Genomic DNA, 18744 nt, shown 5'->3' on the forward strand with positions numbered 1-18744 from the left:
AAATCCCAAAAAATCGGCAAAAATCAAAATCCTAAATTAGCAAAATGTAAACAATTAACCATAAACAAAGCAGATCTATCAAAAATAACATCCAAACTACAAAATTTTACACAACAAAATATAGCAAAAGAGAGTTACCTTTAAAAAAACTTCTCCGAAAACGATGATGAAACCCGAAATTATGGTTGATAAAAGAGAAAGTTAACCTCTTAATCAACAACAATGGCAGATAGATGAAAATAATTAACCTTCAAAAACCTAACAACCCTAATTTTCAATATTTTTCGATGGCATCTCGTCGGCAGCGGTGGCATTAGCAATTCTAATGGCGTTAGCGGCGGAAGGAAAGAGCGGAGTATCGATGTTCGGCAGCCGAGAACGTCGAGCGTCGTTGAGGAAGTGGCGATTCGATTGGGAGGAGGCGCAACCGTTAAATCGAAGCTAGGGTTTGATGAGAGAGAAAAATGGGTTTTGATGAGAGAGAAAATGGTGAGAGGTTAGAGGAGAGAGAAAAATGAGTATGTTATAATGGAGGGGTCGTTTTAGCTCATATGCAGCTAGAGATAGCTGCATAGCTATGCAGCTATTAATTATTAAACTTGTGAGCTCATACTAGAGTTTCTAGTTTGGTTTATTGTTTGGCCTATTTCATCAAATTGTTTAGTTTAGGCTCGTCTGACTCTAAATCAACATCCGTTTTATAAAGTCTGTTTGACCGACCAGAATCATTTCAATTTCCTTTTAAAAAAAAATTAAAAAAGAATTGAAGTAGGGTGTCTTGGTCTTGGGGCTACCCAAATGGCCAAATAGAAACACCACGTTGTGCGTGATGTATTAATTTTTTGATCCCCCATATTACATGTACGTGTCAACCTCAAACTTTCCATTTTGAAAATAAGACTATTTTTATTCCAAATTAAGCCGGACTAACCTTTATTTTTCTGGTGATAGGAAGACAAAGTTCTAACTTCCAACCATTTTAGAATTCATATATGAAGTATAGAGTATATATTTAAATTTATTATACCGTGTAATTTCAAGGAAGCTATACTAATTGTTTTAAAACCTAGAGATGATTGTACCACTTAATTTTAAGATGGAACCTCATTTAAACTTATAAATAACGTGAACTTATGTCCGTTAATTAATTTTTGAATCAACTTTGTGCCTCAAAAATGTGTTTTTATGTACAAACTTCTATACATCAACATCCATTACTATTTTAGAATTACTCCATTCATCCCAGATTAGGTTTTACAGTTTTCTTTCATCTGTCCAAAATTAGTTTTTACACTTCTATGTTGGGAAAGGCCCCACAAATATTGTATTACATCTCTCTTTCCTCTACCATAAAATAAGGGTCTCACTCTCTCACATTGCATTAAAATAAACACTCCACTATCTACATCAATAAAATAATACATCAATATCTACTTTTCATCTATTTTTCTAATAAAATAATATTCGGCAACTTTTGTGTAAGACCGTCTTACCGAAAATACCACTTTGATTGCTCAATCGATTGGTTAATTTCTTAACTAATTAGTTCCAACGCTTAACTAATTAATTCCATTGTTTAACTAATTGGTTCAATTGCTTAACTATTTAGTTTTAGTGCTTAACTAATTTGTTACATTGCGTAACTTATATGACACCAAGAGGTCTTTGTAAATAATATTTAATAACCAAACAACAAGTTATAATATTTGTAAGACCGCCTTATATAAAAATTTATAAATAATATTTGATAACCAAACAATAAGTTGTCTCTTGAAACTATATGCAACGATAAGTGCCAAAATTAATGTGGAACGAAGGGATTAGTAATAACATGTTAATAACTTAGAATATTACGTATAAACTCATTATTATTACCACGAATTTGAGATATCCATATGGTCATCTAACATGTTAATTAGGAACTAATTAGAAAGACAAGAGAAAAACAAAAAAAAGCAAAGGCTTTTATAAAAAAAACTCACAATCATGTCAAATACATAACAAAAATCAACAAGTAAGGGCCCACAATATTGGAATGAAAGCAAAATGGCTCCCAACCCATCCATCATCTTCTTGTTGGTTGCGGTTGTTGCGGGTAGAGGAAAAAAAAAAAGATAATTGGAACTTTATAATTGGCCTTTTATCAAGATATCATAAGGTTGCTAGTCACCGTTACGATAGTGGCCTGCGTCCTACATTCTTGTTTACATAACGTCCTCGCCTCTCTTTTTATTTTTGGGGGTCCTATCTCTCCACATATACATACACTCTCTTCTTTGTTTTTTTGTGGTGGCAAACATCTGAGCATGTTAGCTCTGTATGATTACTCCTTCCGTCCTGAAACACTATTCATATAATTTATTTTGACCCTGTTTTATTTCTAGTATATGAAAGCAAACGTTAGTATATAATATATTGTTGTCTTCATCTTAATATAATGATGTCTTGGCCTAGTGGTTAAAACTGAGGGCTTGTGTACAATAGGTCTCTGGTTCGAATCCCCCCGCCCCCATTTGTAATTAACTCCGTCGCTAAAGGCCAATAATCGTTGATTAATGACGGAATTTCCTGTCGCGAACCCGTCATAAAAGGGGGCTTAATGGAAAATCCCGTCGTTAACCCGTCGTAAAAGACATTTGCGACGGTTGTTCCCGTCTTTGCTTGGTTGTTAGCCCCATCACAAAAGGCTTTTGCGACGGGATTTTTGACCCGTCGTAATTAGGTTGTCATTAAGGATACAAATTCTTGTAGTGTTCATAATTTTTTTTTAATATTACGTACTTCCTCCGTTCTTTTTTAAATGACACAATTTTTTAGACACGTTTGCCAACGCACGATTTCAAACATTAATATCTCTAATTATGGATAAGAGAAAATTACAAAAAATTGATATTTAAAAAATATTTATCGTGACGAATCTAATAAGACCCTACACGACTATGTTCTTTCTTAAGTATAAACCACAAAATGAAGTCAAAGGAGCTTGTGTGAATAGTGTCCAAAACTCAATTGTGTCATGTAAATAAGAACAGAGGAAGTATATAGTTAAAGATATTGATAGTCAAAATTGTGTATCGACAAGCGTGTCTAATTAACGGGGTGCGAGTGTTCCGGGAGAGAGTATATACATCTTAGTGCAATTTCTTTTAACCACTTGAAGTTTTTATAAGTTTTTGTTTTTCCAACAACTAATTTGTTAAATGTTTAACTTTACGACGCAGTAGTATTTATCACATGCTAAGAAGTCTAATATGTGTGACGGGTCGTCTAACATATACTCCCTTCGACCGTCCCTACAATATTTCCCCAATTATTTTTAGTCACTTTAGTAAATATTGAGTATATTCAAAATTAATTTGGGGAAGTAAGTTTATCTTTTAATTAGATTAAATAATATTATGTGAGAAAATATACTTTTGACCATAAACTAAATAAGATATAGGGCAAACACATATAATTATATAACCATATATGTATAATATGTCGTCCACGTGGGGCAATCTTTTAGAAATGAAAAAAGTTTTATTTTTGTACTACTGCATACGTATTTAACTAGTTGGAGTGGTGTAGAGTAGAACCGTCAAAACATGTCATCGAGTCGAGTTCGCGTCGGTCATCTCGAGTCTCGGATCATGATCAGGTCGAGTCGTGTCGTGTCACTTTATCACTCAGATGCAGGTCGGGTTCAGTCGGGTTGGATTCCGACCGGGTAATGTCAGTTTTTTTTTTCCCAATTTCGGTTACAAGTCGGGTTCGGATCGAGTCATGTTCGGGTCGGGTTCAATTTCAGGGGTGGGTCTTATATAGTCGGGTTTGAATTAGGTTTGTAGCAGCTAATCTCGGGTTTGGGGTCAAGTTCGGATTGGATAATTTCCGAGTCTGTTAAAAGTCAGGATTTACTCTCGGACACGGGTCGATAACGGATTTGGTCATCTCAAAATATTCAACCATAAACTATTTACTCCACAGGTCGAGTCACTAACAGATTATATGGTAAAAATCGGGTTAAGGTCATTGTCGGGTCGGGTATCGAATCGTGTTCGGATCATTGTTCGGTTATCGGTCATCTTTTCGTCGGGTATCGGGTTCGGGTCACACAACATCGGGTTAAAATCGGTTAACGATTTTTTCGAGTCGGGTACATGTCAGATTTCAGATTATCTGTTTTACCAAAATTTCGGGTCATTATCAATTACGGATTTGATCGATTCAGGTCGGGTCAATATTTGACAGAGCCCTAGTGTAGAGTGAAGAGTGTGAAGCGTTTGGTGTTGATTGCCCTTTCTGTATGGAATTGAAGTCCACTAGCAAAGAAGAAAAATGTATGGAAAACATCTTCTTCATTGGTGCAGTGTTGAACTGTTCATGCATGTTTCACATTCCTTTTCATCACCTCATCTCTTAATCTCGTATACGAATATAAAACTTGTACTCGACGTACTTTTGCTACTCCGTATATTTTACTCCGATACCATAAGGAGTACTCTACGAGTACGAAATTACGAAGTACGGAGTACTCCCTCCATCCCGGAATACTTGACCTGTTTTTCTTATCGGGTCGTCCCTTAATACTTGACCTGTTTCTAAAAATGGAAATATTTTAACAATATTATATTATTTCTCATTCCACCCTTATTAACCCACCTACCCCCTACTCCATACAAAAAATAATTAAAAATTCAACCCCTACTCTCCCCCAACCCCACTTCTTAACCCACCTCCCACTAACTACATTAAAATAATACCCCACTATCAACTACTATCTATTAAATTAAATAAGTCAATTCAAGTCCCTTAAACTTTGTGCCGGTCAAATCGGGTCGAGTATTCCGGGACGGAGGGAGTAATATTTTATGAATAGTTTTATTAGTTATCTGTTTAATAATTGCTTGAATTTGTGACAAAAAGTTATAGATCACTGCTTGAATATGTAGTTTGATACTCGTCGTTTTATTAGTAATTTAGAGTGACGAAAAGTTATAGATATTTGCTTGAATTTGTTTAATTTTATTTGGCTATTTGTGTTGATATACGTGATTTCCAAGATTAGGAGATAGTGGGAAGAACAAAGCATTTCAAAAATGGAAAAATGAGAATGAAAGGGCGGCAGCCACACCACGTACGTGATAAGTTGATAGATGATAATCACAACCACTTACAGAATACCATCTCCGTTTCAAAATGATCTTTACACTTTGCGTTTCGGTCCGTTTCATAATGTTCTTTACACTTTGTTTTATTTTATTCCTTGATATGAAAATTTACTACCTTACCATTTTTATCCCACACTAGTTACAATTTTCCATTCACTTTCTCTTAATTTATTCATTTTTTTCCCAGCTTACATCATCCACCTTTCTACACATGTCTCTTACTTTATCTATATTTTATTATATTCAACCAATATTTCCATTTTTGTCTTAATATTTGTGCAAATAGTAACCTTAAAGATCTTTATAAAATGGAGGTAGTATATATATATCAAGCAAATTAGCTAACATTGAATATTTTTATACATTGGTTTGCAATTAAAAATCAGTACGGAGTACCAAAATATTGTTTACTTAAATACAGAGTACATAATAATGAATTATTAGAGACGGATTTGGAGACAGATACAATAAGCATCTCAAACTTGACATGAATCACTAAAATTTTGTCTCTAAGCAATAGTTGATGAGATGGAATTTTATACGACGTTCTAAAAATTCCGTCTCAAATTTTTTGAGACGATTTCTAAAGGAACGTCTTATTTCCGTCTCAAACCCGTCTCTAATTATCATTTTGAGACGGAATTAGACTAGATAGAGACTTAATTATATACTCAAGAGAAGAAGATTATGACCACAATCATACGTTCGACAAAGTTTCATCCTAAAATCAATTGGGTTTAATTAATTGTATTCTATACCTCATGCTAACATTGTCCTTTTTAACAAATATACTAATATGCACATAATCTAAAATTTTGGATGGACTATGGTTGACAAATTATTGAGTGGAATCTGGTTTTATTTTATGTGTACTAACCTAGGATTGTTTATATATCATTTATATTATATTCATTAAATGCATATACGAGCTAAGGCATTTCCTAGTGTAAATAACTAGTGAGTTGGTTAATATATAATGGACTTTATATTATAATAATATTAAAATATTGGTGTAGCAACCTTTTCCCATATAAATATTAGACCTTTGTATGCCCCAGTTCGGGTACCACAAAGGTTGACATTAATCATTTCTATCTCTCCCGTAGCAATAGTTTTGTCTCCCTTTTCTCTCTCTCTTTCTTAATCCACCTCTGATACTCTAATAATCTTAATTATCAAAAAAATTCAAAACAAATCTCAATATTCTTCTTAATTAGCTAGCTTTCTCATGATCAGATCCTTAATTAATTATTATTAATTAAGTGTAAACAAAAATGAATATATCTGTAAACGGGCAATCTAGGGTACCTCCTGGTTTCCGATTTCATCCAACGGAAGAAGAGCTTTTGCAATACTATCTTCAAAAGAAGGTTGCTAATGAGAAGATTGATTTGGATGTCATTCTTGAAGTTGATCTAAACAAGCTTGAACCTTGGGATATTCAAGGTACATACATTAACATTAACAGTAATTTAATTATCTGCGTATATTTTTTCTATCTTTTTGCGCAGTATTATGAAATATAACTATTTACTCCGTACAAGATGTTTATAATTAGTTTAAATTGGTAAAGAACACGTACAACTACTGTTGTAGAGTAGTTGTACGTGTTTGTCTATACCGGAAAAAGATAGAAAATAATTGCGTTGGTTGTTGTTGTTGTTGTTGTTGTTGTTGTTTACAGAAAGATGCAAGATAGGAAGCACACCACAGAATGATTGGTACTTCTTTAGTCACAAAGATAAGAAGTACCCAACAGGGACAAGAACAAACCGGGCCACGGCAGCCGGGTTTTGGAAGGCCACCGGGCGGGATAAGGTTATCTATAGCAACTCGAAGAGGATTGGGATGAGGAAGACACTAGTTTTCTACAAAGGAAGAGCTCCTCATGGTCAGAAATCTGATTGGATTATGCATGAATATCGACTTGATGAAATCACCAACATCAACAACAATAATAATATAAATGACACTCATCATGTAAGATTATTTATTTTACTATTTTTAGTTTTATTTCTTTCTTAATTTGATTTGAATGAATGGAATTGAAGTTACTTGAATATGTAGTACGTACGGACAAAGAATGAACCACAACCTAGTTTCTCTTATTAGAAACTGCTGATTGGTTCACTTTTATTCTGTGTGCCTAAATACTTACACCATTTGGAGTTTCACACTTAATTACCTATATTCATAATATATATTATTTCTCTTAGTAAAAAATATTAATTTTGTATCTTGAATTAATATATACGAAGTATATTTTTTGAATCGGATTTAGCAAGATATTATATGACTATATTTTTCTTTTTGTTTAAATAAAAATATGGTCAAAGTTCAAACGAGAACATGATGTAAATAGATATCATATCAAGTTATTTCTTTCTAATCTAATGTTTGATGATCTCATTAGAAATAATCATATCAAAAGTTTACAAAAAATTCCATTTATACTTATTTTGCAAGAATTTAACGAGCAAAAAGTACTAGTACGTGTCTAGCTATTTTTGAATTACACAAATCTCGATCTTTTTGTTTATAAGAAGAGTTTTTCATTACAACCTTAGACTTTCTGGGAGAATTATTTATATTAACTTAGACAACTTTACCTTTTATGCAATATCGACTTGTAATATGTAGACCTGAGAATTTTACCTTTCTATGTTGTATCAACTTGCACTATATCGATCTGAGAAGTTTATCTTTTTATGTTGTATCAGCTTGCACTACATCGACTTGATAATTTTACCTTTTTATGTTTTGTATCAACTTGCACTATATATATCGACTTGAGAATTTCACCTTTTGTCACAACCTGGTGCTATATCGATGTGAGAATTTACCGTTTTTACTCCCTTCGCCTCATATTATTTCCCCCTGTTGGACCAACATGGTTTTCACAAAATCTGGTAAAATGGGCAAGTAAAATGAGACAGAGGGAGTATTAAAAAAATGTCAACATGGTTAGTCAATGTATTATAATCTAATCCAATTATTTTTTTCAGTGCATGAAGGTTACAAGTGTGAGATCAAGTGGAGGAGATTTAGTACAAGAAGAAGGATGGGTGGTTTGTAGAGTTTTCAAGAAGAAAAACCACCTCAAAACCCTAGAAATTAATCCCATTAATAAGACATCTTCCATTTCATTAGAGTCTCACTCATCATCAATAAGCATGCTTGATTCACCTTGTGATCATCTTCATCATCTCGGTCACGATCGCGATCGCGATCACGATCACGATCACGACGATCAAGGGGCATTAGAGCAAATATTTCAAATTATGGGGGCCAAATCTCAAAACAACAACAACAACAACATTACAACAAAATCATCCTCCCAAAACCAATTTGAAAGGTACATGAAACTCCCAAACCTTGAAAGCCCAAACAATAATAATAGTAGCACCCTACTAGTAGCTAGCTACTACCAGACGGAAAACGACCTCGTTTCGATGGCCAAAACCGAGACGACGGATCCCAACAACCACGACACGGTGTTCAACACGGAGGCCGCCGGACTAATGAGTGATTGGGCCACCCTAGACAGGCTTGTTGCAACACACTTAAATAGTACTCAAACTACCACTACAGATACAATAATGCATTATCATGAGCATGATCATGATCCATTACCACCGTTGAGATCATCATCATCAACATCATCATCAGGCGATCACAAGATATACCACACCACACTGGATAATGAGAATGAGATGATTGATCATCTGTGGAGTTTCGCTACTACAGCAAGAACAACATCACCATCAATTTCGTTGGGGATTGACCCATTATGCCACGTGTCGGACAATGGTATATAACAGAAATAAAAACGAGTGATTATAAAACATTGTTAATGATCAACGGCGGTCTCCAAGGAATGAATAAGCTAAGTAATAATAGTATTATTGTTAAATATGATTGCGTTAGTTGTTAAAGTCATAAAAGGTTATCATAAAAGTAATTATTATGGGGTTTTACTTACACTTTTTCAATATACACACACCAATAATAAAGTGACGTCGTTTTAGTTCGTTGTATAAATCATTTGTAAGATAAGGTGAGGATGATCAATTGATCATATACGGAGTACTATATATGAAGAGAACAAAGTATATTATTTGAATTCATACATTCATAAAATATAATTATGTTGTCTTCCATTAATTTGTTTATTGATGTTTCTGTAGCTACAGCATAGTAGCATAAATTCATAAAAGATGAAACTTTGTACGGTATATCTAAAAGTTTCATACATTGAGACATTGACGTACTTCTGACGTGGGGGTTGTCAATTTGTCATTGATCGATCATATAGACAGGATATATAAACTGATGCATGTAAACACAAATTTTAAATCCGTAAATACAAATTCTAAAGAAATGTGAACAAAATATAATCTTTATTGATTTTTAAGATTTGGATTTGACTTGATTTGCGAACTAATTTGATGTTGTTCGTGGATTGATTAATTTGTTGAGTTCACAAACCGGTTTGAATTGTTCAAGAACAGTGTATTTAATTGCAATACACTAATATAAACCTGGTCCATGCTAACTTAGCGTGGACCAGGGCAACGGAGTAATTTTTATGGGTAACATATGTAACTGTCACGTGACAGTTATTTTGTAATTTTAAATAGTAACTATATGCGTATTACAGTAACTATGTGTTTTAAAGAGTTACTATGTATTTTGAAGAGTTTTAATGCGATTTGTGTCTAGCCCACTTTATATACGTTTTAAATTTTTTTATTTTTCAAAATTTCAGATCTACATTCTGTTCATTCTCTTTCATTTTCTCTCTCTTCATTTTCTCTCTATGCTTTTCAAAATTTAGCCCAAATTTCTAGGTTTTGTTCGATTTTTTTCGTAATTATCTTATAATTCTTATGATTGGATCTATTTGATGAGAAAAAATTGGAGGAAGTAGTAGATCAAGAAGGAGGTTCGTCGTTGCCGAAATCAAATCGAAGAATTTGCGCTCGCCTACAAATCTTCGCAAGAATTTTTAGAGATCACATCTCGGTTTGTTGTTTTTTAAAGAATTTTAAGTCTATTTTTATTTAAAATTGAAAATATTTGTTGTTTTGAAGAAATTAATGTTTGTGTTTTACCGAAGTATCGTTTTCAATTCGCGAATTCGATCAGTGACTTCACGATTTTAAATAGTAACTATATGAGTAATACAGTAACTATATAGTTTAAAAAGGTACTATGTAATTTTAATGGTTACTATATGTGTATAATAGTTACTATATTATTTTAATGGTTACTATATGTGTACAACAGTTACTATATGTGTACAATAGTTATTATTTTGTTGAGTGATTCGAAATGTTTGTTGTTTTGTTGAAATTAGGGTTAGTGTTTCACATAGTTAGTATATAAATGATATAGTCACCTTTAATTTATGTTGCGAAATAGTGTTTTTAATAGTCACTGGAATGTTCGTTGTGTTTATGTTAGTAGTAGTTTTTAGAGTAACTATACTTTTTTTAAAAGTTACTATAACTTTAAAACAGTAACTATGTGTTTAAAATAGTCACTATATTTTTTGGAAAGTTATTATAAGTTTAAAACAGTAACTATGTGTTTAAGATAGTTATTATGTTATGAACAGTTTATAGTGACTTTTTGATAAATAATAGTTACTATACAATTACATTATGTACTATGTTATTTAGAGTATGTATTTGTCCGCTTCTTAGATAGTGACTAAATGATTATAATGGTTACTATATGTGTTCAATAGTTACTATATTTTAATAATAGTCACTATATGTTTTATATAGTTACTATATGGTTTATATAGTTACTATATATTTGATATTTGTATAAGAAAATAACACGAAGTATCAATCACATGTTATTCTAGGTCCTAAAGTTGCACTATCTAGTGACGAATCTCCAAAAATACTTTACAATATCATTTGTATAGAAGAAATAATGCCCTTAAATTTAGAAAAAAGAGACAAAGGCTGTGAACTTTAAGAATTGATGCAGCAAAGCACAAGAGGTAGAAATAGTGTTTGTTGTTTGGGTGAAATTAGGGTTAGTGTTTCATATAGTTAGTATATAAATGATATAGTTACCTTTAATTTATGTTGCGAAATAATGTTTTTAATAGTCATTGGAATATTCATTGTGTTTATGTTAATAGTATTTTTTAGAGTAACTATATTTTTTAAAAAGTTAGTATAATTTTAAAACAGTAACTATGTGTTTAAAATAGTTACTATATTTTTTAGAAAGTTATTATAAATTTAAAACAATAACTATGTGTTTAAGATAGTTACTATGTTAAGAACAGTTTATAGTGACTTTTTGATAAATAACAGTTACTATACGATTACATTATGTAATATGTTATTTCAAGTATATTTTTGTCTTCTTCTTAGATAGTGACTATATGATTATAATGGTTACTATATTTGTACAATAGTTACTATATTATAATAATAGTCACTATATGTTAAGCTAGTTGTTGTGTGATTATAATGGTTACTATATGTGTACAATTGTTACTATTTTATTATATTAGTTACTATATGTTTGAAATAGGTACTATGTTTATTTTATCATGATGTGTTACCATATGTTTATTTTCTTCAATAGTTACTATATTATTTATACAGTTACTATATTATTTATATAGTTACTATATGATTGAAATAGATATTATGTTTATTTTATCATGACTTGTTACCATATGTTTATTTTCTTTAATAGTTATTGTACGTTTTATATAGTTACTATATTTTTGAAATAGGTACTATGTTAGTTTATTATGTTATGTGCATGTTTTTATGTTATTCTATATTTTTAATGATATAATTACTGTATTATGGATAGAGTTACTATATTATTATCACATCAACTATGTCTGCAACTCTGTGACTAAATGACCATCAATAATATTTATAGGTATTATATCTTGTATTATAGTAACTATATGTTTGGTATAGTTTTTTATGTATATTATAATGTTCTTTTCATGTTCTTTGTTGTCTTCTATGTTATTAGTAATAAGAGTTACTATGTTATGATCACAACAACTATATGATCATAACAATAACTATATCTACAACCTTGCTCGTATATGACTATCATTAATATTAAGAGTTACTATATCATGTATAATAGTAACTATATATTTTTAATAGTTATTATCTTATCATTATGTTCTTTTTATGATTTTTCTTTGTACTCCATGTTATTATTAATAAAAGTGACTATATTATTTTGACAGTAACTATATGACTGTAAAAATAACAATAACTATATATGCAATTCTGCAAGTATTTTACCATCGTTAATTGTAAGAGTTACTATATGATGCATAATAGAAACTACACGTTTTACATAGTTACTATGTTATTTTTTCATATTTAAATGTTAAATTATTAACTTAGTTTAAATATTATTGATTCAGAAATACAAAGATGATGCACCCAGAATTGAAATCGTGCAAAGAATAAATTCTGCAAGGAAAACAAAAGCAGGAGGAGAAGAAGAAAATCCTGACAACAATGGAAACCAAGAACGTGGTAGAGGAAGGACATGATGTGTTGGTGGAAAAAAGAGACGTGGTCCACGTGGACGTGTCGATAGTATTTTTTAGTTCAAAAAACATTTGAGCTTAACATGGTTTATTTAATAGATGCAAAGAATTAGAATGTCGTAGATAAAACAACTAACCAAGTAGTTAATGTTTTCTTTATTATTGTTCAAGAGTTATAATTACTGTTACTTTTGATATAGTTACTCTTTTATATTTCAGTAATTATGTGATATATAATAGAAAAAATTACTATATGACCTCTAAACCATCTATATCATATTGTTTATTTTTATAATATAGTAATTGTTTTACAGCTAAAGTTATTTTTCTATATAATATAGTTAATCTTTGGATAGAATAATTGTTCTCATCTAAATTACTATATTATTATTATTATTATTTATTTCATAGTTACTATTCTGAAAATATAGTTACTTTACAGAACCTATAGTTTCTATAATTTACTTTTTTTTGTCTGCAAGAATGAATATATAGTAGTAATTGTTTTACAATTAAAATTACTTTTCTATATGATATAGTTACTCTTTGGATAGAATAGTTATTCTTATCATTATTATGTTCATAGTTATTATTCTGGAGATATAGTTACTTTGCAGAACCTACAGTTTCTATAATTTACTCACTGTTAAAATTACCTAATTACCCTGGTCCATGGTAATCTTATGGTGGACCGGGTCCATGCAAGTGGAATTGTATTTAATTAGGCCATGTTCTGTTCACCTTATTTCCATTTATTTCATGAAAAATAAGATCAGATAAATATAGTTAAGTTCAGATAAGATAAGTTTAGGGAAAATAAGGGTTGGCCGAGTACAATTTATAACTAAAATAAGTTTTGATAAGTTCTAATAAGTTCAGATAAGTTCAGATAACTTTAGTTAAGTTCAGATAAGTTCAGATAAGATAAGTTTAGGAAAAATAAGTGGAAATCAGGTGAATAGAACGCAGCCTTAATCGTCATTAATAAGGGCTTCCGAGGCTTGATCAAGGTGGATCTTTTAGAATAAAACGACACTTCGATTTGAATGCCTTTTGTTATTCTTCTATAGAGAAAGAGTGTGTTTTGATGTTAATTGAATGACATATACAGAGGCGGAGACAGGGGCGGGTGAGGGTGTCCTCCCCCCAACAATTTTTTTTGAAACAAAATTATATATAGTAATATATAAATACTAAAATACACCTACTTGTTTCAGTGGTTATGTATAATTTAATAACTCATATGGACTCTTTGGTCAAAGGCTCGAATCCTTTAAACTATGCCCTTTCTTTTTAGTTTCATTCTCCCTCCCCCAACATTAAATTATTGGCTCCGTCATACTCCCTCCGTTTCTTTTTGTTGTATCCGTTTCCATTTTAAGCGTTTCATATTGTTGTATCCATTTAGAATCTATTATATTTTTGGACATATATTTTATCCTAAAATACCCTTACATTTCTATCTAATTACCAAAATACCTAAATATTCTACCCATATTCCCACCTAATTTTCCCCACCCATAATATTTTTTTTTTCCTTCCCCATATACCCACTCTCTCACCTCCTTTATTACCCATCATTATTACTCCTCTCTCTTATCTTATTTCTTTATTATTTTTTCACTCCTTTATTTATTATAATCTCTTACACCCAATCATTACACTTATACTCATACAAACCAATATTCCATTTTTCTTAAAAACCACACCAGATTCCAAATGGATACATCAAAAAGAAATGGAGGGAGTAGAATAGAATATAGTGTCTTGAAATTGACTTAAATTTTCATGTATTTTATCTTTACTTTTTTTATTTATAAATTTTAGCTCCTTAAACCATTAATTCTACCGAACAACTCATCTAATTAGGTACATTATTAGTTTCAGCACCTTACCAATGTCATCTTCAACCTTTTCAGTTAGTTTTGGCAAACATAGCCTAAGCTCGATCATGACCTGTTTATATACTCCCACCGTACTTTTTAGGAGTCACATGCATAGTTGAATTTGATAAAATAGTGATGCAAGTGAGGTAGTTGACAATAAAAATAATATAAAAAAATAAGTGGTGTTTAAAAGGTATCAAAAAATGGAATTATTTATGATTTAAGTTGGTTCATAGGAAAATAAAAAATAATAAACAATTAGGAGTGTAAAAGTTACCAAAATTGAATTATAAATCCGGCCTAAAATACGGTCAGATGTAGCAATTGTAACTCCTAAAAAAACCATGAAGGGGTAAAAGTTTAACCTACTTTGTCAGATTTTCATATATTTCGTGTTAAATAAACAGGTTTAATTAAAATGACTATAATAGACCAATTTTATTTATCTACCCAGATTAATTTAATCAATTTTAATTTACCATGGACAATTCCCGAGTCACAGTTTGACTTTTGACCCGATCAATGTACAACGAGTTAAATTAACAATTTTTTCCGTGCCTATAACATTATATTACTCTTATTTTGCACGCTCGGATCCACACTCGCTTACCTTTTATATTTATAACTTTTAGTAAAATTTTATGTCAAAAATAAGTGTGTACAATTTGAAATCTGTAAAGCTAATTAAGCTAGCTAGCTAGTTAGTTTATAGGTTTGGTAATATGGCATGCCAAATTACCAAGAAGAATTGAGGTACTATTTGGCACTAGACCTGGTTATTGGATAGGGTAGTCTAATGGATATAGGGTTAGGGTCAAGTTAATAGGGCTTTTATTGGGCAGGACTCTTATTGGACATGGCCTCTATTGGACAGGGTCATTATAGGGTCAAACTTATACTACAATTATTTTGAAAATTAAAATAGTAATGATACAAAAAATTACGTGTATAGCTTCGTATTTACTTGTACTTGCACATGGCTCTTTTGTTTTTCATTTTTCATTGCTCGTTTATTGACCCGCCCACTAATGACCCGCTAATGACCCGCGACCCGCTTTTGACCCGCCCATTATCGACCCGCTAAAACTGACCCTTTCAATACCCGATCCTCTTTTGACCCGCACCGACCCTGACCCGCCCCGCCCGATAACCAGGTCTATTTGGCACGTACGTTTGTTGTAAATAACGTGCAATAATGATAAGATACGGAGTATTCAACTTCTACATGATTAAACAGATTTTGTCCTGAAAGGCTGAATTGAAACAAATTCCATCGGGCAAATAGTTAAACGGAAACGGAAACGGAAACGGTAACAAATAAATAAATGACACGCCAAATAGCAAATGTACTACGTATGTTTTTTGTGATTTTATAGTAGTGTATGTTAGTAATTTACTTGTAAGCACTAAGGAATACCTTGATCTAGCTAGTTAAAATGATTTCATATTCCAATTAAGGGTGCGTTATATTCACCAAAATTTTACTTATTTTTTCTGAACTTATTTTATCTGAACTTATCTGAACTTACCTGAATTTATCTAATGGTGCGTTCTATTCACCTGAATTTCCTTTATTTTTCATGAACTTAACTTATTTGAACTTAACTGAACTTATCTAAACTTATCTGAATTTATTAGAACTTATCAATAGTTATTTTAGTTATAATTTAAATTGTACTTGGTCAACCCTTATTTTTTCTGAATTTATCTTATCTGAACTTATCTGAACTTATTTTTCCTGAAATAAGTGGAAATAAGGTGAACAGAACAGAGCCTAAACTTACCTGAACTTATCGAAACTTATTTTACTTATAAATTATACTTGGCCAACCCTTATTTTTCTTGAACTTATCTTATATGAACTTATCTGAACTTAATTGAACTTATATGAACTTATCTGAACTTACCTAAAATTATTTTTCCTGAAATAAGTGGAAATAAAGTGAACAGAACAAAGCCTAAATATTAATAAATTAGAAGTACATGCAAGTCTTATTAACGACAATTTGAGCAGGATTCCCCTTATCATTTCTTCCGGTCTCAAAGTGTCTAACTCGCTAATAGGGTATGGTTGACCCTTATGACTGTACAGATTTCCGACCCGAAGGACACTAGCTTCATCTTTACCATATAAAACAAAAAATGTCACTAATTTAAGCTAGTCAAAATCACAACGAAGAAAGAGTAATACGAGCCTCCTATACTAGTAGAGTAGCAGCTCGATTACCTTGATAGCTTGGAGCATTATCTACATGAACTTTTTATACAATGATTTGATACAATTGCAACAAATTAAAATGAGTGGTGGACAAACTCTTTCATTGTGATTGAGATTTGAGAGTGTGAAAAGACGACGTATATAAATTTCTTTAATTCTTTTGTGTGCTTCATCAAAAAATTTAAAGTTGCTTGTCATTTTAGGAATCCACCTTTGAAATTATGTTGACAATGCAAGTTTGTAATTTGAAACTTCAAAGTTGCATAACTATGAACCAATCAAAAGTGAGTCAGTGACTTCATCTCTCTCTAGTCTCTACCACCTTTTTACTACTTCACCGCCATATTTTACTAATGCCATGAACTAGAAAAATATGTTACTTATCCCTCCTTATTATCCAATCACGTATGTATCCGTATTATCAATTACTGATATATTTAATTAATTACCTTCCAAAATATGTTAATATGATCGAGTGCGTATCTTTGTTTTTTTCCCCCTACCACGAGGAGTTCGCATCGCTTTTGACAAGTGGACTAATCTCCCGTGTGAGTTTGCATGAGTATCTCGATGGACAACATTCTTACCAACTGATTTTTTTTCCATATCCAAGACTCGAACCCGAGACCTCGGTTAAAGAGCAAAATGCCTTTAACCTGAGTGTGTATCTTTGTAAGATCATCTCCAAAGGGGGTCCAGTAATGACTATAAAGGAGAAAGAGAGTGTTTATTGCTAACATAAACCTCACGTAGGATGAGATATAAAAAATGACAATGTGTTATTTCTAATAACTTTTCTGATAACTTTTTTCTTCATATAAGAAAGTTTTGTAAATGTTTTTTTTTTATTTAATAAAAAAGGTTGGAAAATAATAAATGATAAGTGTGTTTTTGAGACTCTCACCCATTAAAGGACATTCGAGTCTCAAATTAAGTCCTAATTTTTTTTTAGATATTATACATGTATAACTCACCATGTGAGAAATAAAAGTATTTATGAAAGGTATTTGAGCCTCCATTAGAGGCTCAACAATGCTGATACTCTAAAGATTTACAAAATTTTGAATTATGGTATAATTTTATTTTATTTAACTATTAATTTCGTAGAAAATAACATCAGAAAAAATAATGCATGATTAGCAAAACATACTTGCGCTTATTCATACAATGAATCCGGCCAGGCGCAAACTTTGTTTTTCCCCCATGGCATGAACTATTTTAATTTATGAACGAGGACCATGATCAATATTTGTTTTTTGTCATGGTTAACTTGTAACTTGTAAGGGTAAGCTTATACCATCTCATATTTATTGAAGTTTCACTATCATTAGTCCAAATTAATCCTCATATATGCAACACCAATATATACTACCACAATGTTTAGTCATAAATCCTATCGGCCAAATAGAGGAGTTTTGTTTGAATCACAAATGACGACAATGTTGGGTCAATTTCATAAACAAGCCAAACAAAATACTTTAAATTCTCACATGTCAATGAGAATTAAGTAAAAGGAAGTGGATTCTATGTTGTATTTTGAGTACGTATTTCATAGTAACACGTAAACATAAAACATGTGCTTACTACTTTAACTTTTGTATTTTTTCTATTATAGGACAAGAAAAATATAATCAGGAGAGCGACTCTACTGTTAATGGCGGAGCCACGAATTTTAGATTGAAGTTTAGGGCAAGAAATGTAAATCAAAGATTCCATCTCTCTTATCCATTCCTCAATTTGTAAACAACTTTCAAGACCCCCCACCCCTTCGGTCTCCATCGGTGCCTGCTTTCAAGGAGAGCATCTAATCTATCTATATTTATTATTAAAACTCCAAGATAAAAAATGTTATATCGCCACATGTCACCCCCATATAACGATGGCGCGATGTATGGCAACTCATTGAATTTTCTTGATAATATAAAA

General features: G+C 31.5%; 1 protein-coding gene across 1 annotated transcript; it reads left to right on the top strand.

Moving 5' to 3' along the window:
* Window positions 1–6222: 6222 nt before the first annotated feature.
* On the top strand, window positions 6223–9290 carry LOC110781984 (NAC domain-containing protein 43). The gene is made up of 3 exons (XM_056835597.1): window positions 6223–6599; window positions 6838–7133; window positions 8159–9290. Exons 1-3 carry the CDS (start codon window positions 6428–6430, stop codon window positions 8969–8971), a joined length of 1281 nt encoding a protein of 426 aa, XP_056691575.1. The 5' UTR covers window positions 6223–6427; the 3' UTR covers window positions 8972–9290.
* Window positions 9291–18744: the final 9454 nt, after the last annotated feature.

This window comes from Spinacia oleracea, chromosome 2 (assembly GCF_020520425.1).
Source record: "Spinacia oleracea cultivar Varoflay chromosome 2, BTI_SOV_V1, whole genome shotgun sequence".
NCBI lineage: Eukaryota > Viridiplantae > Streptophyta > Magnoliopsida > Caryophyllales > Amaranthaceae > Spinacia > Spinacia oleracea.